Here is a 25,696-nt window from a genome sequence, read left to right on the forward strand (position 1 = left end):
TTCGAGGTAATTCATTTCTTTTGTCTGTGGAATGGAAAGAGAAAGAGACAGAGATTCCCATCTAAGGTCAGATTATGGACATACATACACACACACACACAGTGTGCCCGGGGAGAGTCCTGGACACGAGCCCATGATCTTTTTGCATGTGGGGCCAGTTAAATTACCATTGTGTCACTGTCCTGCCCCAAACATATATACATATACATACACACACACACACAAAAATATACACACACATATATTTTTCCTTTTCTAGAGAGATTTTTGCTGTACGGTGTGTGTGCTCATCTGAGAGACAGAGCATGACAGAGAGAAAGAAAGTAAAAAATCCTCCCCCAGGGGTTAGGGCCATGCCCCAATCCCTTCGCCTCCATTCTCCTCTCAGGATTTTGGGCACACACCCACATACACACACATACCCAGAGTGAGTTTAAGCCACCGGGTCTGGGACTTGAACTGCTGTTGACAACATGGGAGTCTAGCAATGTAACCATTATGGCATCTGCTGGTCCCCCAAACATATTTTTAACTGGTGAAGGATGACTTTCTGAGGTGAGAGTATTTTTGCTACCTTATTTTCTTGATGGGACCAAAGTAGTGTGGATAGGTTTGCTGGGAATTACTCCTAACATTTTTGAGCCAGCACAATTTCTGAATTATTAGAGAAAGCTGATATATGATGAAATGTATTTCCTAGTACCAGGATGGCTTATTTTGGATTGTACTGAGACAGTTTATTTATTTATTTATTTTTTGTCTTTTTCTTTCAGCTTACAGGTTTACCTATACTGTTCGCCTGTTACTAAGGAGTTGTTGTTAACTAGTTGGAAATACAGATTTTGGGAGAAACGAATTGTAAGTTTTATTTTTTGAATAACAATAATCCTTTATTTTTTTAGAGTGCGACATATTTTTTAGAGGTAGATTGAAAAAACCTTGGCATTATTCAAAGCCAGTTCCTCACATACTATTGTTATCCATAGTCATTATTTATATTTAATCTTTTATAACTTAGTAATTTACAAGAGATTGGCATTTTGTTATTGTTCATTTGTTTCTCTTATCTTTCAAGAGTTTGATCTGGGTCTTTGGTTTTGTTTGCTTAATCTCATCAATGCTCTAGAACATATGCATTTTCACATTTTAAAGTATAATATGTTCATTAACGTAACTGTTAAATCCTTTCATTAAATCATGGGATACTTAGAAAAAATAAATGCAACTTATGGATTTTAATAAGAAAAAGATGACAGTCAGAAGAATGAAAACAGAATGGATAACTTCCAACCTGGCAGATTAAAATAGATCTGCCCATTATAATATAATGAAGGGGAGAGGCCAGCAGCTGGCATGGTGGTTGAAGTGGCTGGACTTCCACATGGCCAACCACTGTTCAAGTGGCTTGCTTTCTCACCCTCCCTTTCTGTCTGTCCCACTCTGGTCAAAATGGAAGAATAATGATAATAAATACAATTTAAAAGAAATAAATCTTTAAAAGAAATGAGGGAGAGAAAATAAAACAGAAAACATCCTATTATGACAGTAATTGCTATAAACATGAATGAGTTTAATTAAACTCTTGACCAAAAGTCGAATTTGGTTAAAAGTTTCAGTTAAAAATAAATAAATAAAAAAGATCCATCATTATTATTAGTCTATAAGGTAAAAGTATAAAAACAAGTTGAAATGGGGGAACCAGCAGTTAGCGTAATGGCTATGTTGCTGGACTCCCACGTAGTCAAGCACGGTTTGCGTCCCGGACCCGGTGGCTTGAAACTCACGCAAGGTGCCTGTGTGTGCATGTCCAGGATCCCGAGAGGAGAATGAAGGAGAAGGGATTGCGGTGTGACCATCCCCCCTGGGGGGTGATTTCTCGCTTTCTGTCTCTATGTCTCTCTCTGTCTGTCTGGCGAGCACATGCGCCCTATAGCAAAAAACAAAAACCTCTCAAAAAAAAAAAAAAGTTGAAATGGGAGAAGAAAAGTGGGAGAAAGATATACTAAATAACTAGAAGCCACCAATGTCAGAGTGGCCATTTTTGTAACATACAAAGTATAACTGAAAGACAAAAATAATCCCCAAAATCATAAGGGTTAGAGAGAATGTTATCTACTGTTAAAAGGGAGAGTAGATCAAAAAGTGATAAACATATTAGGTTGTCGAGAGAATCGTGATGGATTTTTCTGTTTTTCTGTGCAAAACTGCTGCATTACTTTCTCATGACCCAATATATGCAGTTGACAAAATAGCATCCAAGTGGATAAGTAATTACTGCTAGAACCTGTGTCACCAGTGCTTGATTGGAGAATAGAACTATAATGCATGAGTAGAATTAGGGTTTATTATGTGAATTAGGCCTTAAATAATTGGGGGCTGGCCGAGAGGTCTTTATAGTATGGTAAAGAATCTATTTAGAGGACTAGCAATTAGCATAATGGTTATGTCCCTGGACCCCCATGTAGTTGACTGTGGTTTGAGTCCCGGACTCAGTAGCTTAAAACTCACTCTGGGCGCGTGTGCATGTGTGCCCAAGATCCTGAGAGGAGAATGGAGGAGAAGGGATTGCGGCGTGGCCATCCCCCCTGGGGGGTGATTTCTCGCTTTCTGTCTCTCTCTCTCTGTCTTTCTGCCGAGCTCACACACCCTATACCAAAAACCTCCAAAAAAGAAAAAGAGTCTATTTAGTTCAACAGCAACAGCTTTGGGGTTTTACCTCTTCTTTCCCTTTTGCCTACATTTGGGCAAGCTGATAACAAAAAGCCTATCTCTGCCTCGGAACTGACGTGAATTTCACAGGCAAGCGCAACCTTTCCCTTTGCCACAATAAAGCCCTGGCCACTTGCTCCTACTCTCTCAGGCCACACCGGCCACTTCTGTCTCAGCTCGGCCATTGCGCTGCCCTCCCTAGGCAGTCCCATGATGGGAGTAACACATTTTCTCATTATCTCGGTTTGTGTGTGGCATCATCAGTTTCAAAGCCTGATCTACTGGACTGGGGAGGGTCTATCCTGCCCTGCACAATGACCACAACAGCAGGGCATCCCCTTTGCCTTTGGTCTTCAGCCCGAAGTTGCTACTGGTCAGCAGTTGGGTAGGAAAGCTAGAAGTGGATGAGACTTGGAAAGGAACATAGTGTGCGTAGAGGACTGGTGTAAGGGGATCATGGCATGAGCAGACTCTATAGAGGGTGCTACCCCATTTCTCTGTCTTTCATGTGCACATACAAACACTGTACCATAAATTTAAAAATTTATATTTGAAAAAAAAGAATACAGTCTAAGTCAGCCCATGATACTGAGCCATGAAGACAAACTGGGGTTTAGAAGGACAATCTAGAACCCACATCTACTGTCACTTCTAACCAGATAAGGCTGGTTGCCACCTTTGGCACTCAGTTGCACACATTCCTGGCCCAGGGCTTAGAGAAATGCTGCGCTGCGTCACTGAATCAAGCCACAAGAGCAACAATGTACATGAGCTTTTATAATTTCTGGTGTCCTTCAGAATCGTAGAAATGGCTGCTAGTTCAGTTCTGCCTTCCAGATGTTTCCTGTGGCCATCCTTGACATGGAGGGGACTCCTAGAAGTAGTTCCAGCTTAGATAAGAGGATGTAGTTTACGGCCATACAATCTAGGGGGAGAAAGGTAAATCAACACTTGTTACTGGAGAGCTTAATGTCCCTCTTAGACACTGAAAGATGAAGGAGGCAGAAAGTTAATAAAGATATTGAACATTTTAGTACCATAACAAATGTGTACTAATGAAAAAAAAAACAAACGAGCTTTAAACTCAACAGAGAAAAGAGTGTTTTGGGGATATCTATAGAATGTTTATAAAAATGGACTATGTACTAGGTTACAAAATAATTCTTTTTTCTTTTTTTTCTTTTTTTTTTTTTTTTTTAATTTTTACTGGAGGATGCATGTGCTCACCAGAGAGAGGGAGAGAAAGTGATAACCTCCTCCCCCCAGGGGGTGGCCACAGCACGGTCCCTTCTCCTTTCTCCTCCTGGGGTTTTGGGCATGTGCACACATGTGCCTGGTATGTTTTTTTTTTTTTAAAGTCACCAGGTCTGGGACTTGAACGACATAGTTGGACAACCATCATGCCACCAGGTGGCCCAAAAGAATTAATAAGAAATCCTGTTGTTCTGTGTTTTTTGATCATAATGCAATAATGTTGGATATCAGAAATAAAGAGATAGCTAGAATCATCCCATACATATGAAAACTAAATGCATGTAATAAATAGCCCTTAAGTCAATGATAAAATTGTAAAGTAGGACTAAAATTTGTCTTAAGAACTGATGGACAGTTGGAAAAATGACATGTCAGAATGTATGGAACACATACTAACTTCTTACTTAGAGGGAAATTATGGTATTAAATGGATTTCTTAGAAAATAACACCTAAAAATAAATGAAATATGTCTTTAGCTTAATAAGAAGGACAAGGAACAACCAAGGAAACCTAAGATGTGAAAGAAGAAAATAAGAACAATAAAAGTAGAAATGTATAATGTAGAGACTAACAATTGCAACCGGAAATAAAAGGTAGGAATAACTAAACTCAGAGCTGGTTCTAGAAGATAGTGGAAATTGTTGCCAAGACTGATTATGAAAAGAAGAAAATACATGTAAAAATACAGAATGATAAAAAGGAAGATAACTATCAACAACAAATACTCTTTTTTCCTTGAAAATTAATATGCTAGTATATTTAATAATACAAAGTAAACAAATAGCTGGAAAAATAGAAAAATACCAAGCTTAAGTGAAAAAAATGAGAAACTTGAATAAATAAATTGCTGTTGGGCAAATGCGCTCTCCAGAGAGACAGAGAGACAGAAATCAATAGACAAGTGGGACTATATTAGACTAAGAAGTTTCTGCACAGCAAAGGACACAGTAACAAGTGTGAACCGACAGCCCTCAGAATGGGAAAATATTCTTGTTAAATATGCCTCAGACAAGGGACTGATAACCAGAATACATAGGGAACTCAAGTGCCTTATGCGAAAAAAAATGATTAACCCAATTAAAAGATGGGTAAGTGAGCTGAACAAAAGTCTTTCTAAGGAAGACATACGAACAGCCAAAAAGCATATGAGGAAATGCTCAACATCCCTCATCATAAGGGAGATGCAGATAAAAACCACAATGAGATACCACCTAACCCCTGTCAGAATGGCAACGATTAAGAATATAAAAAGTGATAAGTGTTGGTGGGGATGTGGTGAAAAGGGAACCCTCCTACACTGTTGGTGGGAATGTAAACTAGTTCAACCACTGTGGAGAACAATATGGAGCTGAGCGAGCATGAGAGCTAGGCCTCGCAGTTCTCCCAGGAGGTGAGAAAATCCTGCTGCTCTCGAAGCCGGTGTCCTTCTGTGACACCATGGTGCTTCTCATGACAATACTCGGTTTATCACATTGGCTCCATGCTTGCAAAGTTATTCTTGTATCCTTTTAAAATTATAAAACATTTTTTTCTTATCAAAACTTTTTTTTTTCTATAGGGCGTGTGCACTCGCCAGAAAGAGAGAGACAGACAGACAGAGAGACAGAAAGTGAGAAATCACTCCCCCGTGAAGAGAAGAGGCTAGAGAAAGATAGCAAGTGAACAATAGAGAGACAGGACGTTAGTGAGAAACAGATAGGGGTTATTAACTGTTGATGATGACATGTATAGTATTCTCAACTGGATTGGTCTGAGAAGTATTTCATGATGGGCAAAGTATTTTTACAAGCAAAATGAGAAATAGCAATTGACTGTTTTAAAAAATAATTAGAATAATAAATATAATGATTGGGGAAAACATAGAAAAGATATTGAATGTTGAAGTGGGGAGATTAATGTCTCTGTACTGACGGACATGCATGGCATTCCCTTTTGAAAAAACAATGTAATACACTGTAAAGTTATATGTAATCCAATGTAATATAAAGAAGATTATGATGATAATAAAAAAAATAAATAAAAAAAATAAATAAATCACCCCCCAGAGGGGATAGCCATGCCACAATCCTTTCTCCTCTAGTTTCTCTTGGGATTCTGGGCACACACGCACATGCATCCAGCATGAGTTTCAAGCCACCGGGTCTGGGACTCAAACCACAGTTGGCCGTGTGGGAGTCCAGCGATGTAACCGTTACACCGTCTGCTTTTCTCTCATCAAAGAATTTAAACAGTGATCAAGGATGTCTTCTCCTGACTAACCAATCAACCAACCTAGGCCCAGATTTTTTTTTTAATTTTAAATAATCATTTATTTAATTTTATTTATTCATTCATTTATTTTTTAATTTGACCAGAGACAGAGACAGAGGGTGAACGTGAAAGAGAGAAGAAGTGAGAAAGCAAGCCACCAGATTCAGGACTTGAACCCTGGTCAACCATATGGGAATATCTAGCACCTTAACCACCACGCCATCTGCTGGTCCCCCCAGATGGTTTTATAGGTGCATTTTAACAAATGTTCCAGGAACAAATAATCCTTGTATTAGATGAGTTGTAGGAATAATTAAAAAATATAAGTTGCTCAATCTTGATAGCAAAGTAGATGACCAAACATGGGGAAAAGAGTAATTTTTCATATGAATGTATGTGAAAATCCTAATTAGGATAGTAACTAATTGAATGTATTAGTATTAAATAGTTTATTATGAATAAGATGTTTTATTCCAGAAATGCAAGGGTATTTTAATAACTAAACCTTAGTCTCTCTAAGTTTTATAACACCACATATTACAACAGATGGAAAATTACTTTCATTCTTTATTGAATGCCTCTCATGTGGTAGTCACTGTTCCGGTGAAATGGGCACATATACCAGGGAGCACCCTATGGCAGTTAGAATCAGCAAATGAGGCTGATTTAAACTGTGTTCTTTTCAAAAAAAACCTTTTTTTAAAATTAAAGAAAAAATCATGGTAGAGTGGTTGTATGTGCACATGAGAGAAATGGGGGTACATCCTCCATAGAGTCTGGTCATGCCATGATTTTCTTCCTCCTGGACACATGAGCACATGCCTGGTATGTTTGAGGCAGAGAGGGAGAGAGAGAGAGAAATGGGAATGGTAGGATGAGGGGATGAAGGAGGAAAATTAAATTCACAGAAATGGAATCACTGTGTCAAAGGATATATATGTGTATCAGACATTTAATACATATTACCAAATCTGCCTCCAGAAAGGTTTATCACTTTTTCAAACTGTTAAAATGTTTACTGTAGTGAAATTTGTGTTATACATAAAGAGTCTCTATCTTAGTTCTATTTCTGTTTGAGACCACAAAAACATATAAAGCTATGAAAAACTGATGTAAACTTGATCTCATATTTTACTTTAACAGATAGCGATTGAAATTGAAACTCCCACCCAGATATCTTTAGTTGACGAAGCATCAGGCGAGGTAACTAAATAGTAAATATTGTCTTTGTTTTTATAGTGCTGAAGTGATTGTTTATCCTTCTCCTTGATCTTGAATGCTCTTTTAACCATAAATCAAAATTTGATAATTGAGTTTTTAGGAAACAGAACATTTGTGATCATCTTAGTCCATTTGGGTTGCCATCATGAAAATAGACTGGACTCTTCGGTATTGCTTATCCAGCTCCAACCCGGTAGCTTTGCAAAGGCTTCAGAATGAATGATGCTAGTCTATGTGGGGATCCACCATCATGGTGCTGTGGGCTGGTGCACACAGAACTCTGCCCCACCTATTGAAGGCTGGCGAGTCAGCAGTGCCACAGGCCCTGCCCTAACCAGACAGTCTGATGTGCAGTATGGTAAACTGGACTTAGGCTACAGATGGACTCTGTAAATTTTATTTTACGTTTTTTTGCTTTTTAATTTGCCAGAGGGTACATGTGCTTACCAGAGAGAGAGAGAGAGAGACAGTGAGACAGAGGGAAAGGGAGAATCATCCCCTGATGGGACATGGTTACATCACATGGTCACATCACATGGCCACACCACAATCCTTTCTTCTCCATTTCTTCACCCTGATGGATTTTTTGGACATGCACACACGTGCACCTGGTGTGTTTTTGAAGCCACTGGGGCTGGGATCCGAATCACTCAAGTCAGCCATGTGGGATCTGGCAAACTTAATCATTAGGCCATGGGACTGGCCCCTTTCCTTGCTCTTTTAAATAACAGTTTTATTGAGATTTAATTTATATACTATGTAGTTCAACCACTTGAAGTATTCAACTCAGTGTCTTTTAGTATAGTTACAGAGTTGTGTATCCATTACCACTATCCATTTTAGAATATTTTCATCTTCCCAAAGGAGAAGCTGTGTACATAGTACAGTCACTCCGTCACTCCTCATTTCCTCGCACCGTAGGCCTAGAAACCGCTATCTACCATGTTTCCATGAATCTGCCCTTTCTAGACATTGCATATCAGTGGAATCATACAACATATGATCATTTGTGTCTCATTTCTTTCACTTAGCATGATTTTTTAAAACATTTATCTGTTATGATTTTTGGGCTGCTGGATCTGGGACCTGCACCATGGTTGGCCATGTGGGAGTCCAGTATCTCAATCACCACACCACCTGCTGACCCCTCAGCATGATCTTTTCAAGGCTCTTCTATGTTGTAGCTTATGTTAGCACTTCATTCCTTTTTAAGGCCAAATAACATCCCATTGTGTGGATATCCCATATTTTGTTTACTCATTCATCAGTTGGTAGACATCTGCATTATTTTCACTTTTTGGCTAGCATGAAAAATGCTGCTGTGAACTCAGGTATAAATGTTTGTGTGTACCTAAGGTTTTGTTTTCCTTGGGTGTATAACTAAAGATGGAATAGCTGAGTCCAATGGCAACACTCTCTTTCCTTATTTGCTGGGTGGACAAGAATTTTATTTATGCCCAGGACTGGAGACTGAAGAAATTGGGGAGAAAAGGCACAATCTTGAGAGGTATTGGTATGTGTTCTATTAAGGAGGACTAATAATAACTTCTGTTATTTTTTTTTTTTCTTTATTTTCTTTTCAGAAGGAAGACATTGTTGTGACTCTCTTACCGGCTGGTCACTGCCCAGGATCAGTTATGTAAGGGGGCTCATCTATTTTGCCATCTTACTATGTGTAGTTGTGTGTTATATTTGTGGAAATCAATTTTTAGGATCTGAAAAGTAATATGAAGAGGGAAATTTTTCTGGCACTTTCATCTTTGTTTCCAAATCGAACTTGTGGGACTGAGATGGAGATCAGATTTGAAATATGGCCTTCTATTGGAAGTCATCAAAATGCAAAGTTGCATTTTGCACTTTTTAAAAAGAATTATTTATTTTAATTTTAATTTTATTTATCATCATTATTATTATTTTTAATTTGTGCTCATAAGAGAGAGAGAGAAAGTCTCTAGGTCCAGGACTCAAACCATGGTTGGTCATATGGGAGTCCAGCATCTTAACCACCGCATCATCTGCTGACCGAACTTTGCATTTTCTTCTATGAATTTTTCTTTCCATGAACAGGAATGATTTCAGTATTGGAATTTAGAGTGCTAACCTTAATTATGGGGAACATCAATGATAAATTAGTAGAACCTCCATTTGGTTATATTTTTCTAGTTTAGGGAAGAGGTGGCAGTTAAGTGCCTGGGATGGCTTTAGAGCTATTGACAGTCCATTAACGCCATATCACAGTGCATCTGTTTGGCAGGAAACATCTGTTATGGATTTAACATGTATATGTGTTACTAGGATTTTATGAGATTTAGAAGTCACTGAGATATATTTTTTTTTTCAGGTTTTTATTTCAAGGCAGTAATGGAACTGTCTTATACACAGGAGACTTCAGATTGGCCAAAGGAGAAGCTGCCAGAATGGAGCTCCTGCACTCTGGGGGCAGGTACTGGGCCTTATACAGTTCTTGAATGGAAGACTACATAGTTCCAAAAGTTTTAATGCTCTTTTCCTATGAAATGCAAGCCTTTTTTCCCATTAGGAATCAGATTCAGGGGCCAGCCCCATAGTCTAGTAGTTCAAATTCTGGCCTTTTCAAGTGCAACTTGAAAAACACACTGGGTGCATTTGCAAGCTTGCTCCAAATCCCTACAAGGTGGAGAAATGGAGGAGGAGGGATTATAGTGTGACCATGCTCCATTGTACTCTCTGCCCTGACTCCTCTCTCTCTCTCTCTCTCTCTCTCTCTCTCTCTCTGGCAAACACATGTGCCATCTGGCAATTAAAGAGCACGTTTTCTTGGAAATGGGGTAGTGGAATGTTCTGCATGATGATTGAGGTAGTCATTACATGATTTATCAAAATCCACCAGATTATTTATGGAAAAATCTAAGTTTATTTAACAAAAAAATTTTAAGGGAATTGAATACCCTATAAAATAACTTCAAGTTTAAATTTTATACATAAGTTATGTCATTGTAGATGGCTAACATCAAGTTCTTGTTTTTTTTTTTTTTTTTTTTTTCCAGAGTAAAAGACATCGAAAGTGTATATTTAGATACTACTTTCTGCGATCCAAAATTTTATCAGATTCCAAGTCGAGTAAGTGCCTGGAGATCTGGGGTGACAACCTGGCCTTGGCTGTATTTCCCGCTGGAAGTTTTGTAGAATGACACATGAGATCAGAATGGTCCCCTAGGAATGAACACCTATGAGTACTGGGAATGAAAAGGGGTAGTAACACTTATATGTTCAATGTCTTTTAACAATCTTGACCAGGAGGAGTGCTTAAATGGAATTTTAGAGCTGGTTCGAAGCTGGATCACTCGGAGCCCGTACCATGTTGTGTGGCTGAATTGCAAAGCAGCTTATGGCTATGAATACTTATTCACTAACCTTAGTGAAGAATTTGGAGTCCAGGTACGGTGACTGTTCATGCTAGTCGCTCACTCCTTTCCATCCTCCCAACTTCACCTTTCCTTTCCAAACTATGGGTCATGAAATTTAGTGATTGTAAATCACCAACATTGAAAACAAACTTGAAATAGAAAATATCTGAGTATATTGCTACAGTCAGGGTAGTTATCATTTGTGAAAAAATTGACGTAGGGAATCAGACATACACATATATAGGTTGAGTATCTCTATCTAAACTGTTTGGGATCAGAGTGTTTAGGACTTCAGATTTTTTTTTTTTTTTTTGATTTTGGTATATTTGCAGATACATAGTGAAATATCTTGGGGATAGGACCCAAGTCTAAATGTAAGTTTCATTTGTTTCATAGACACCTTCTTGCCTGAAGGTAATTTTTGTATTACAGCATTTTTTTGGAGAGGTTTTTGCTATAGGGCATGTTCACTCGCCAGAAGGACAGAGAAAGACAGAGAGACAAAAAGTGAGAAATCATCCCCCAGAGGGGATGGCCACACCACAATCCCTTCTCCTCTATTCTCCTTTCAGGATCTTGGGCATGCACGCACATGTGCCCGGCATGAGTTTAAGCCACCAGGTCCAGGACTTGAACCACAGTCAACTACGTGGGAGTCCAGTGACATAGCCCTATGCCAACTACTGGTCCCTGTATTACAGCATTTTCTCTGCAACCTGTCAGATGAGTTCAGGTGTGAAATTTTCTACTCTTGGTGTTACGTTGGTGCTCTGAAGGTTTTAGATCTGGGGCATTTTGGATTTCAGATTGTTGGATTAGGGATGCTCGGCTTGCACACACTTGTGTATGTGTGTGATAGTTGTTTGGAAATGCTGTTTCTGATTGCATGAAGAACATTGTCCTAGAGCATTGCTTACTGAGCACAGCCCCTAGGTCAGTGTCAGGATGGCAGGGACTTTTCACCTGTTACCTTCTGGTAGCTTCTGTCTAGCTGCTCAGTGCTGAACTGTAGGCCTGGAGCAGCAGGCCCATAGAGTGTGAGGGCGACTGCCTAGCAGGGAGCCCCCTTCTTACAGTACTTAGTGTGGCTCCTGCTGGTCATTCCCAAAGGAAGGTGGATTTTTTTTTTTTTTCTTGAGAGAGATTTTTTGCCATAGGGTGCGTGTGCTTGCTAGAGAGACAGTGAGGATGGCCATGCTACAGTCCCTTCTCCATTCTTTTTTTGTGATTTTGGGCATGCATGCACATGTGCCCAGCGTTTCACGTCTCTGGACCCAGGACTCAAACTGTGGTCAACCACGTGGGAGTCAAGGCATGTAACTGCTACGCTATCTGCTGGTCCCAGGAAGGTGGATTTTTTTTTTTTTTTTTTTTTAAATTTCAGGGGACAGTGTGAATGCAGTCCCCCTTTACCACAAATTGTGCAGTCAAGTTTCCCACATTTGGGGAAATCGCAGGGGTCAGCACATCTCCAGGAAGGTGGATTTTTGACAATGACTGAACAGAATGAAGTGCAGGAACTAGTGGACATTTACCTTTTAATATAGATTCCCCAGCTAAAAACCTTGTGTCAAGAACTTAACAATTATATTACATAGTGTACTTTTTTTAAAAGCTGACTCATTTATTCATTTATTTGTTCCATGAATGAGAGAGACAGAGACACAATGCTCTGGTTCAGCCACAGCTTCAGCCAGCCCTGGATCATGGGCACGTTTATACCCAGTGTATGCTGCGAAGTCTCTGGACATGACCCTGGAAACTTTCCGTGTGGGTCAGCCTTGCAAAACATTATATTTTACTGCCTTGCCACTGTCTAACCCCCAAATTATATACAATTTATTTTAGTAAAGTTGGTATATTTTAGTTTTTCTGCATGTAAAATTTCAAAAATTCTCCCTTCTGCTGACTTCTCTCTCTCTATTCCTTTTTCCCTTCCTACTTTGTGACTCTTTATTTCCAAAGTCTTTCCAGTCTAGCTGCCCCTCTGTGGCATGCTGCACTTATGTCTTTATGAGTAGGTGATTATTGATTGTTTTTGTGTGCTTTGTATATCCAGATGCATATCCAGTATTTAGAATAAAGCTTGACACAGCATAGGCACCCAACAAATATTAATTGAATGACTTCTGAAGAACTGAAGGGCAATATTAACATGAGAAATGAGATCCATAAGCCAAGTCTCCATAATTTTTCATTCTGACTAGCAGTAGGTGGGAACCCTGACTGGTCAGCCTTTCACCTAGTAACATCCTGGCAGAATACCAATAATGTGCCTTGAAATAGCCAAAAATAAGGCAGCTAGAAAGAAGAGAGGGTTAGTTTACTAACTGGATGTTTTACCCTTGAGCAGTTTATTTATAGAAAATACATTTCAAGTGATTTATCTGTTATTTTCCTTAGGTTCATGTGGATAAACTTGACATGTTTAGAAACATGCCCGACCTTCTTCATCATCTCACAACGGACCGTAGCACCCAGATCCACGCATGCCGGCACCCAAAAGTACATACGTAAATGATTTTTCTCATGTTATTTGTGACACATTAAAAACAATTTTAGGTTGAGAAGGAACCACAGAAATTCTATTTTCTTTTTCCTTAATAAGGTTTTTGCCACAGGGCACGTGCCCTCACTGGAGAGACAGAGACAGACAATGAGGGGGAAAGTGAGAAGTCACCTCTCAGTGGGTGTGGCCATGCCACAATCCCTTCTCCTCTATTCTCCTCCTGGAATTTTAGGCATATATGCACACACATGTGCCTAGTGTGTTTCAAGTCACTGGATCCAGAACTCGAACTGTGGTCAGTCATGTGGGAATCTAGCGCCTTTAACTGCCACACTACCTATGGGTCCCACAAATTCCATTTTCTAGGCTTCTTCCATTACTTTACAAAGGTAAAACCCAAGACTCTGAACCCAAGTTGTTGGCTCAGGGTCATGCAACTGTACATCACTATATCCGTTATCATATACTTTATAATTAGTAAATAGACTCAGAACCTTAGAGTGTTTAGTGCAGTCTATTCACACACATTTGAAAATACAAATTATTTGTGATAAAATTAATAATGTGTTAGAGTCTGTAATTTATGGAAACATATTCACTGCTATTTTTAAGACTTAGGACATATGCATATATATAAACTGTATCTGTCTTCTATTTACTTGAGATAATTATCCAGATGTAACTTTCCTTCAAACTTCGAGATAGTTACATATGCTTTTCTTTTTTTCTGAGAGGTTTTTGCTATAGGGTGTGTGCACTCGCCAGAAAGACAGAGAGACAGAAGCGAGAAATCACCCCCCCTCCCCCAGGGAGCATGGCCACACCGCAATCCCTTCTCCTCCACTCTCCTCTCAGGATCTTGGGCACGCACGCACACGTGCCCAGTGTGAGTTTAATCCACTGTATCTGGGACTTGAACTGTGGTCAACTACATGGGAGTACAGCGACATAGCCATTATGCCAACTGCTGGCCCCAGGATAGTTACATATATTGTTGGTTCAGTTTCAAATGAATATTTGTTGTTTTTACAGCTCAAATATTTTTTAATTGCCAGAGGGCATGTGTTCTCCCCTGAGAAAGAGCACCTCCCAATGAGGCGTGGCCATACCACCAATTTTTGTCCTCCATTTCTCCATCCTCTCAGGATTTGGGGGCGCATATACATATGCATCTGCCTTGCTTTCCAAGATGCCAGGGCCAGGATTCCAGCTGTGGTCAGCCGTGTGTGACATTCAGTTCCCTTAACCATGGTGCTATGGGTTCAGCCCTTTTCACCTCATTTGTAATTTGTTTCCTAATGCCACCATAGAATTCCCTATTGTTTTTAAGGTATAAGGCTTTCATTTTAAATTTATCTTTAACATTTTTGTTTTAATTTTAATTGTTAAAACTAATTGATGGTCTTCAAATTCAATGGCCTAAGCGATTATTTTCCTCTACATTTTGTAGTATTTCAGTTTTCAAATATTTTAGCAAACGTTGAATTTATACATTTAAATTGCTATTTGGTGCTAATATTGTTTCCATCAGCCAAAACCCTGGGGGAAAAAGTTACTTGGCCTCCTTTTTTTTTTCTTTGGAGAGGTTTTTCTTATGGGGCGCTTGTGCTTGCCAGAAAGACAGAGAGAAAGACAGAGAGACAGAAAGTGAGAAATCACCCTTCCAGGGGGGATGGCCATGCCACAATTCCTTCTTCTCCATTCTCCTCTCAGGATCTTTGGCACGCACATACACGCATCTGGCGTGAGTTTAAGCCACTGGACCCAGGACTCGAACCACGATCAACTACATGGGAGTCCAGCGACATAGCCATTATGCCAACTGCTGGTCCCACTTGGCCTTTATAATAAAGCATAATTAAAACCAATTTTTTTTAGAGAGAGATTTTTGATATAGGGCATGTGGGCTCGCCAGAGAGACAGAGAGAAAGCGAGAAATCACTCCCTGGGAGATGGCCATGTGGCAATTCTTTCTCCTCCATTCTCCTATCAGGATTTTGGGAACGTACACACATGTGCCTGGCATGAGTTTCAAACCTCCTCCAGGATTTGAACTGTGGTTGGCCATAACAGTTATGTCATCTGCTGACCCAAAGCATGATTTTAAATAAAGAAAGAATTCTTATCTAAAGCATGGAATGTTCTATTGAGGCCACTGTAAGAGCTAGAGTAAGAAATTATTTTTGATAATTGGTAAGTTTATACTAGGACTTACATTCATGAATTTTTTCATTATTTTTTCATACACACACATACACAAACACACACACACACACACACACACACACACACACACACACATTTTTTTTTTTTGAGAGATTTTTACTATAGAGTACATGTACTCACCAGAGAGACAGCAAGCAAGAAATCAGCCCCCAGAGGGAATGGCCACACTGCAATCCCTTCTCCACCAGTCTCCTCTTGGGACTTTGGGCAAACACGCACATGCACCTGGTGTAAGCTTAAGCTGCTAGGTCCAGGACTTGAACTCAGTTGACTACATGTGAGTCCAGTGATGTAACCATTATGCCATCTGCTGATCCCCACAATCGTTGTTTTCTAACAGAGTGAAAAATAAAAAAAGCTTTGGTTTTTCTCTGTTTGTTATTGTTGTTTATTTATTTATTTGTTAGAGTTTTTGTTTTGTTTTGTTTTTGCCAATGTGTGCTCACTGGAGAGACAGAGAGAAAGTGAGAAAACACCCCTGGGGGGATGGCCACACTGCAGTCCCTTCTCCTCCACTCTCCTCTCAGGATCTTGGGCACGCACGCACACGTGCCCAGTGTGAGTTTAATCCACTGTATCTGGGACTTGAACTGTGGTCAACTACATGGGAGTACAGCGACATAGCCATTATGCCAACTGCTGGCCCCAGGATAGTTACATATATTGTTGGTTCAGTTTCAAATGAATATTTGTTGTTTTTACAGCTCAAATATTTTTTAATTGCCAGAGGGCATGTGTTCTCCCCTGAGAAAGAGCACCTCCCAATGAGGCGTGGCCATACCACCAATTTTTGTCCTCCATTTCTCCATCCTCTCAGGATTTGGGGGCGCATATACATATGCATCTGCCTTGCTTTCCAAGATGCCAGGGCCAGGATTCCAGCTGTGGTCAGCCGTGTGTGACATTCAGTTCCCTTAACCATGGTGCTATGGGTTCAGCCCTTTTCACCTCATTTGTAATTTGTTTCCTAATGCCACCATAGAATTCCCTATTGTTTTTAAGGTATAAGGCTTTCATTTTAAATTTATCTTTAACATTTTTGTTTTAATTTTAATTGTTAAAACTAATTGATGGTCTTCAAATTCAATGGCCTAAGCGATTATTTTCCTCTACATTTTGTAGTATTTCAGTTTTCAAATATTTTAGCAAACGTTGAATTTATACATTTAAATTGCTATTTGGTGCTAATATTGTTTCCATCAGCCAAAACCCTGGGGGAAAAAGTTACTTGGCCTCCTTTTTTTTTTCTTTGGAGAGGTTTTTCTTATGGGGCGCTTGTGCTTGCCAGAAAGACAGAGAGAAAGACAGAGAGACAGAAAGTGAGAAATCACCCTTCCAGGGGGGATGGCCATGCCACAATTCCTTCTTCTCCATTCTCCTCTCAGGATCTTTGGCACGCACATACACGCATCTGGCGTGAGTTTAAGCCACTGGACCCAGGACTCGAACCACGATCAACTACATGGGAGTCCAGCGACATAGCCATTATGCCAACTGCTGGTCCCACTTGGCCTTTATAATAAAGCATAATTAAAACCAATTTTTTTTAGAGAGAGATTTTTGATATAGGGCATGTGGGCTCGCCAGAGAGACAGAGAGAAAGCGAGAAATCACTCCCTGGGAGATGGCCATGTGGCAATTCTTTCTCCTCCATTCTCCTATCAGGATTTTGGGAACGTACACACATGTGCCTGGCATGAGTTTCAAACCTCCTCCAGGATTTGAACTGTGGTTGGCCATAACAGTTATGTCATCTGCTGACCCAAAGCATGATTTTAAATAAAGAAAGAATTCTTATCTAAAGCATGGAATGTTCTATTGAGGCCACTGTAAGAGCTAGAGTAAGAAATTATTTTTGATAATTGGTAAGTTTATACTAGGACTTACATTCATGAATTTTTTCATTATTTTTTCATACACACACATACACAAACACACACACACACACACACACACACACACACACACACACACACACATATATAATGTTAGCCTTCCATATTTGTGGGATTACTCATGGATTCAGCCAGCTGTGGATACAGCCAGTCATTGTGAAATGGGAGAAGTGGCTCCCTAAAAGAGAATTGCTAAGGGGGTTTATTTATATACTTTCTTTTCCTTATATGATGCTAAGATTACTTATAAGTAGAGATGATTTAAAGTATATGGGAGGATGTCTATAGTTTATATGCAGATACCATGTCATTTCATACAAGGGACTTGAACTTCCATAGATTTTGGTATCCACAGGCAATGAAGTGGAGATGGGAGCATCCTGGAACTAATCTCCCAGGAATACCAACAAAAGACTGTATATATACACACATCCATTTACATATACACATATATGTTCAGTAGATTGGATGGATAAAAATAATGTAGGTACAAAATATTAACTTGTTTCTTTTCCTATTGGACGTATGGTCTTTGGCCCTATGTCTCCATAATATTTTAACTGACAAATTTCTTTTTGCTCTGAGTTTTCTCAAATCTCACAAAGTAGGTTAATCTGTAATTGCTGCTGCTTTCATTTTCTTTCTCTCTCTCTTTTTTTTTAGAGGGATTTTTACTATAGGGCACATGTGCTTGCTGGAGAGACAGAGAGAGACAGAGAGACATAGAGTGAGAAATCGCCCCCAAGCGGAATGGCCGTGCTGCAATCCCTTCTCCTCCATTCTCCTCTTGGGATTTTGGGCACGCATGCACATGCACTCGATGTGAGTTTTAAGCTACTGGGTCCGGGACTCAAACTGCGGTTGACTACATAAGAGTCCGGTGACATAACCAGCTTGCCATCCACTGGTTCTAACTGCTTTTATTTTCCACAGGGCTGCTTTCATTGAGAAATAATTCAAGTAGCTTATGACACTTATTTCATAGGCCACTTAACCTTTAAAAATACTATTACTTGAGGGCTAGCAGATGGCATGGTAGTTAAGGCACTGGATTCACACATGGCTAACCATGGTTCAAGTCCCAGACTTGGGAGCCTGAAAATCATACTGGGTGTGTGTGCATGAGTGCCCAAAATCCTGAGAGGAGAATGGAAGAGAAGGGATTGTAGCATGGTCATCTCCCCGGGGTGTGATTTCCCAGTTTCTCCCTCTCTCTCTTTGTTTCCCTCCAACAAGTGCACGTGCCCTTTGACAAAAACCTATACTAAAACAAAACAAAACTATTGTTTGTTGAATACTGGTGTACTCTCATCCACATCCTCACCAAAGGCACCCCCAAAAATTCAGTTGGGACGGAAAGCTCAAATTTTCTTTCAGAAAATCATCATGATGCTTTTTAATCTTTTAAAAGCACTTTCATTTATTACTTATTTTTCCCATATCTATTTTTAAAAATTTTGAAACAGTAAAGTTATAAGAATAGTATAAACAATACCAGATACTCTTCATATGATTGTCAGTTTGACACTCTGCTATCTCTGCCGCTCACTGTATGTATAACCAGCTCCTCAGAGCAAGTTGTATACTTGGTACCGGACACTTCAGCCTGTATTTCCCTTCCCCTTTATAACCACAACATGATGCCCCAACTCAAGAAATTTAATGTCGATACTATACTACTAGCTAGTACAGTCTATTTTCTAGTTTCCCCAGTTGCCCCAAATAGTGTCCATTATAGTTCTAGGGATAGGGGAGCAGGGACATGTAGGAGGATTTAATTAAGGTTTGCATTACATTCAGTCAGGCCTTGAGAGTCTCTTTTGATGGAGATAATGTCTACAGCCTTTTGCTTTTCTTTCTTGACATTGATGATTTTGAAGAGTACATGCCAATTGTTTTACAGAATATCCTCCAGTTTGAAATTGTTTTCCCTCATATTTATATTTTCTTCTTTCATGTCTGAAAACTTATCTACCATTGTCTTTGAGACTATGTTTATAAACAGATTTGATGAAAATATATGCCTTTTTTTCTTTTCCATTTTATCTCTTTATAGGCAGAAGAGTATTTTCAGTGGAATAAATTACCCTGTGGAATTACTTCTAAAAATAGAATTCCACTCCATATAATTAGCATTAAGCCATCCACCATGTGGTTTGGAGAAAGAACAAGAAAAACAAATGTAATCGTGAGGTAAGAAAGCAATGTCATAGGTCTTTTGAGAGAAATCTTGTTTTGAGGTAAATTTTATGATTTAATTTAGACACCTAAATCAAAAAGAAGATATAATTATGGGGAATAGGGACCTGCAGTTGGCATAATGGCTATGTCGCTGAACTCCCATGTAGTCGACTGCAGTTTGAGTTCCGGAACTGGTGGCTTAAACTCATGTCGGGCACGTGTACATGCGTGCCCAAGATCCTGAGAGAAGAATGGAGGAGAAGGGATTGCAGTGTGGCCATCCCCCCTGGGGGGTGACTTCTTGCTTTCTGTCTCTCTGTCTTTCTGGCAAGCGCACGTGCCTTATAGCAAAAACTTCTCAAAAAAAAAAAATGGGGAATAGTTTCTTAAATATAAACTTTATTTAATGTGAAGGCATTAGGCTTCCAAACCTATCGTGATACCATTAGCCAGCATACCCTGAGGTTTATTCTATTAATAGGTAATTGAGATGGTTGGAGACTGAACAATAAACTGATGACACAGAGAACAGAAGCTCTTGATGGGATAGAAGAATCACCATAATGAGCATAATCTCTTAGTAACATTTCTTTGATGTAGGCTGTTCATAATGTCTGCAACAGATTTCCATTTCTGGAATAAGTTTACTTACATACCAAAAAAAACAAAAATCAAAAAACAAACAAAAAAAAACCCTGATTGTGCTGTGATTTTTTTTAGAAGGATCAAGGTTTAGAAGTTAGCTTAATTTGACTAAATGACCTTTTTTATTTTCTGTTTTCATTCCCTTTAGGACTGGACAGAGTTCATACAGAGCTTGTTTCTCTTTTCACTCTTCCTACAGTGAGGTAAGAGAGTCTCATGCTCATGACTGCATTGCAGATTGTTTTTCAGTCTTCATGGCCTACCACAGTCTCCTTAACTTCCAAAGGCATCTCTTTTTCTATTAAATCTCATTTCCTTTCAGTGTTTTTCTAGGTATGGTCAATCCTTATTATTTGCAGATTCTGTATTTTCGTGTTCTACTCATTAAAATTTATCTGTTATCTCAATATCTACACTTGCAGCACTTTTCCAGTCATTGACAGACATGGGGGAGTGATGAAGAATCTGAGTCAGCTGACATACATGTTCAGATCAAATGAGGCAGCCTTCTGCCTTCTTTTTTTATATTTTATTTTATTTTATTTTTTGAGAGTTTTTTCATTATAGGGCGTGTGCACTCACCAGAAAGACAGAGAGAGACAAAGAGATAGAAAGCGAGAAATCACTCCCCAGGAGGGATGGCCACACTGCAATCCCTTTTTCTCCATTCTCCTCTCAGGATCTTGGGCACGCACGCACACGTGCCTGGTGTGAGTTTAAGCCACCAGGTCTGGAGCTTGAACCATGGTCGACTACATGGGAGTCCAGCGACATAGCCATTACACTAACTGTTGGTCCCAGCACTCTGCCTTTTTGTTTTAGCTTTTATACTATAAGCAGTGTCCTTTCTGTGGTCTACTGATTGCCATATTTTTCATATTTTTGTACTTTTTTGGTGATTTTATTATATAACAAGGTACCCTAGTATAGTGCTGAAGTCCCATCTAGTGTTCCTAAGCACAAGAAGGCTGTGAAATGTCTTATGGAGAAAGTACATGGCCAGGTACGCTGGTCCACTGCCATTTTCCCCAGAGCTTGTGGTGCCACCATCCAGAGAGAAGAGACAGTTGGTGTAGGAAGCTGAGTAGGAGACTGCTCCAGGCTTCTTCCTGCCTCCCAGCTCGTCCCAGGAATATTCTGAGACTTCATAGTTTTCTGAACCATGTGGCACAATGTGCCGCTTTACTCCTCTTCCCTCTTCCATCTGAAAATCTCCAGGTTAGCCCCAGGTCCTTGTCTCAAGAGACTGGGAAAGGAAGCAACACCTAAAGGTGACTATATACACGCTCTAGCTGGAAGACAAGGCTCTCTGCCAAGACACATCTGAGAAGTAGAGCTCTTCTTTCCCCCTGATGCTATAGAATGGACAGCAGAAAAGCAGGTAGTAGTGTATAAGCCACCAGATGACTAGAAACCAGTGCAGAGGCACAAAAAGTGTAGGAAACCAAAGGAATACCTCTTTCTCAGTGGAACAGAGCAACTCTTCTTCAACCATGGATAGCACAGGAATTTCAAAGAATGTCAGAAATAGAGTTCAAAATATTCGTGGTGACAGAGATGGAAGTCTTTCCAGGATTTGAAGGAGGAGACAGACACCATAAAAACAAAAGAAAGAATAGGGGACCAGCAGATAGTGTAATGGTTACGTCGCTGGACTCCCATGTAGTCAACTGTGGTTCAAGTCCTAGACCCAGCAACTTAAAATTCATGTTAGGTGCGAGTGCATGCATGCCCAAAATCCTGAGAGGAGAATGGAGAAGGGATTGTAGAGTGGCCATTCCCCCTGTGGGGTGATTTCTTGCTTTTTGCATCTCTGTGCCTCTTTGTCTCTCTGGTTAGTGCACGTGTCCTATAGCAAACATCTCTCTATAAAAAAATCAGAACTCCTAGAGATGATGACAGTAATACAGGAAATCAAGACCTCCCTCAAAAGTATTAATAGTAGAATAAACTATGTAGAAGACAGAATCTCTGAACTGGAAGACAATACCTTTGACTTAGATAAAAGCCCCCAAAATAATGAAAAAATAATTAAAAGAAATGAGGACAACATATGAGAAATACTAGATACTATGAAATGCCCAAATATTCAAATAATAGTATTCCAAAAAGTTAAGAATCAGACAAGGGCATAGAAGGTCCATTCCATGAAATTCTTGCAGAAAACTTCCCAAACCTAGAGAAGTGATCAAATATCCAAATCCAAGAAATACAAAGGACCCCAAATAGAATCAACCCAAGAAGACTCTCCATAGCACATCATAACCAGAATGACCAAAATCACTGATAAAGACAAGATACTAAAAATGGCAAGGAAAAACATCAAGTCACATACAAAGGTAATTTGATCAGATTAACATTAGATCTCTTAGTGAAAACAATGCAAGGAAGGAAAAAATGGGAAGATAAACTCAAAGAATAGAACATTTATTTATAATTTATGCACCCAGCACAGGAGTACCCAAATACGTGAAGGAAAGACTGCTAGATCTAAAAGGAAAGAGAGAGAGATTGCAACACACTAATCGTTAGGAAATTATATGAGAAACATCCCTGTGTATAGAAATTTATGTCAATGGGTGTTCCAAAATTGTATGAAATTCTTAAGTATCTATTATGTAAAAATGTATTATTCATTATGCTTGTAATGTTAAAAAGTTCTAATGGGGACCAGCAGGTGGAGTGGTGGTTAAGGCACTGGATAATTCCACATGGCTGACACCGGTTTGAGTCCTAAACCTGGTGGCTTGCTTTCTCACTCCCCCCTCGCCCCGTGTCTCTCTGGTCAAGTTAAAAAATAAGTAAATGGATAAATAAAATTAAATAAATAATTTTTTAAAAAGTTCTAATGTAGTTTGTCACAGAAATTATCAAATTTGTCAATTTTGTGTTATGGTAAAATCAGATCTCAAACCATGGCCATTTTAAGTTTCATCATCCATAGTTAATTGCTTTATTCTGATGTTCTTCCTAAAACATTTTGTAATAGGCTGTAATTCAAAAAATTTCTTTTTTTAAGGGAATTAATGAAAAAGACTGATAAATGCTCTTGAATATAGGTTTTGGATAACTTTGAGATCATATTTCCAAACTTCCAGGATTTAAATGGAAAGATCAGAACTGCAAAGTCAACAAAAGAGATATTAATTATATGAGACTGATGTGACAAAATAGAATTTTATGACTTTTGACTAAGACAATACTGATTTTCTTCTATACTTTGTTCTCCAGATTTAAAGATTTTTGTTTTCTGACAACTTAAGCAATTAAAAAAATTTTTTTTTTTTGGTAAACAGAATTGAAACATAAACTTTTCTCCCTTTCTGACCCCTTTGCAATTGGAAAGTATTTGTGAGTATTCATATTTTGTGGCAGTATTGTTATTTGCATAACTTTAATAATACCTGTTGCCTTACATCAAAAATTGGAAATGCTGGTTATTGCCAGGGCTTTGACTGGAATGTCATATCTAAAGATATGACCAGAATGCTAAGGAACTAATGTTGATCTCAAGAAAGTCAACAGAAGCTCTTAGAAAGATTGCCTGGTACCATATACAAACAGTTCTTTCTGCCTGGCAGGTGAGTAAAGAGTCACTTCCTGACAAACTTCCAAGTACAGGTTCTTAAAGGCATAGTCAGATGGTGAATTCCTGGCTTGGCTCAGTAGCCTTGGGAGGCTTTTTGAAGAGTCTAATCTGAAGTTCCTTATAAAAGGTTCCAGCGAAGCCAACTAAATCAATTAGTTTTCTTATTGGGTTTTGTGCAAGTAACAGACCAAATTGAGACTAAACTTATTTTTTTGCAAATCATTTAGTTTATGCTTCTCTTTGGTAAAAGAGGGAGTGGAGAGAGAAAAAATGTTTCAGAAGAAAACTATAGTTTTCTATAATCTAGTTGTTACTAGATTTTAGCTCTGTTCATATTTGTCTTTTGAGTTTTTAATATCTACCTACTCTTTGAACAGAATCCTAACTTTTTTTCCTGGCTTTAAGTCTTAAGCAAATTTTTCTTAACATTTTAAAATTTTGATTCATTAAAGCTAAAACTGCTTTTCTTGAAACTAAAAATATAATTATAATAGAAAACTAAAGACAGTGTAGGAGAAGGATGGGCAATGGGGAGGGGCAACAAAATCAAAGTGGAAAAAAGGCAAAAGAGTTAACGGACACAAAAAGTGGAAAATTGCTGATGATAATGTGTGTGATAATATGTTTGACTGGACTGATATGCAGTGTATTCAAGATGGCAAAATTCATTTTGTATTCTGTAAAGCTATATAGTGATTAAATGTAAAAAATAAGTAAATTAAAAAAATTTTTAAAAAGTACATTTATGAGATAAGCTTTGATGTTCAGGCACTAGTGGAAGTCCTGCTGGCCTTCAGCAACATGTATTTAATAAGGTGTCTTTAAACAGAAACCCATAAATCAAGGTTATGGATCAACTGTTTGATAGACGTGTTGCCAGCAGAGGCTCACAGAAACCTAACCTTGTATCTTTCCTAGGAACAGTGGTTTAGCATTCAGTAATTCAGTCTTCACAGTGACTGTATAGAACATAACTATTAGGTTGTTGGGAAAGTAGTAGCATGTTTTTCTATGCAAAAAATCACAAACAAAATGGACTTGCCTAACCGACTTCCCAATGCTGTGAATAAAAGTCGTTGACTGTATTAATGTGTTGTTATAGAGTTTGCATTTGACAAAAGGGCATCCCCTTGTTCAAGTGAGAGAGGGTGCTCCTCTATTGGGTGTTACCTTGTCTTCCTTGTAGCTGCTTCATCTCTGAATGGTATGGGCTTCTTTATTCTCGTTTCTTCCAAAAGCCTTAAATTTTGGCTAGCCTCAACTTCGTGCAAATCAAATAGGTGGTGGGTAGGCAAACAGTGGTTTCTATTTGTATGGCTACTCTGAAGATAAAGAAGAAATTGTGAAAAATATACAAATACTAAATCTTCCTACCTTCCCCTTGTTTTAATTAATTATGATCGTAGTCAGGTTCCCAAGAGTCTTTAAGTCTCAGATTCTTTAACTAAAAGTATAAACGAAATAATGCATGTAAAGTGCTTAGACCAGTACCTGGTGAAACATTCAATAGCCTTATCCATTACAAAGTTGTTAATGACATCACAAAGATATTTATTCCCTTCTACAAATGGAAAGACCATAGTCAAAGAAATTAGTATCCAACTTGCCAAATAAAAGACCAAATCCAAAGAGGCAGGAAGCCAGGAATTACCAATACCTTTCTATTAGAATAAAGTGGCCACTTTAATTAAAACTTGAAAGGAAATTTGTTAAATATGGTGATGGTCCACTTGGACAAGGAAACTAATGTCATGTTTTGAAAGTATAGAATCTTTGAATATCACACAACGGTGGTTCTTAGCTCTTTCTGTGGACTAGAATTGCCTGGGG

General features: G+C 38.9%; 1 protein-coding gene and 1 pseudogene across 4 annotated transcripts in view; one reads left to right on the plus strand and one right to left on the minus strand.

The window, feature by feature from the left end:
* The window catches only part of DCLRE1C (DNA cross-link repair 1C), a 60,709-nt gene that overhangs the window by 8,920 nt on the left and 26,093 nt on the right, over positions 1 to 25,696 (plus strand). For 3 of the 4 annotated variants that reach the window (XM_006159761.3, XM_027776253.1, XM_014592078.2), the window contains 9 exons: positions 774 to 858; positions 7,358 to 7,417; positions 9,019 to 9,074; positions 9,777 to 9,878; positions 10,462 to 10,534; positions 10,712 to 10,852; positions 13,225 to 13,326; positions 19,508 to 19,644; positions 20,426 to 20,480. In XM_006159761.3, coding sequence (XP_006159823.1) covers positions 774 to 858; positions 7,358 to 7,417; positions 9,019 to 9,074; positions 9,777 to 9,878; positions 10,462 to 10,534; positions 10,712 to 10,852; positions 13,225 to 13,326; positions 19,508 to 19,644; positions 20,426 to 20,480 — 811 coding nt within the window. The remainder of the gene's footprint in view (positions 1 to 773; positions 859 to 7,357; positions 7,418 to 9,018; positions 9,075 to 9,776; positions 9,879 to 10,461; positions 10,535 to 10,711; positions 10,853 to 13,224; positions 13,327 to 19,507; positions 19,645 to 20,425; positions 20,481 to 25,696) is intronic. The other variant, XM_014592077.2, reaches the window with a different exon arrangement.
* LOC114009871 (uncharacterized) lies at positions 12,203 to 12,387 on the minus strand (annotated as a pseudogene).

Source organism: Tupaia chinensis, unplaced genomic scaffold (genome assembly GCF_000334495.1).
Source record: "Tupaia chinensis unplaced genomic scaffold, TupChi_1.0 Scaffold000647_1, whole genome shotgun sequence".
NCBI classification, from domain to species: Eukaryota; Metazoa; Chordata; class Mammalia; order Scandentia; family Tupaiidae; genus Tupaia; species Tupaia belangeri.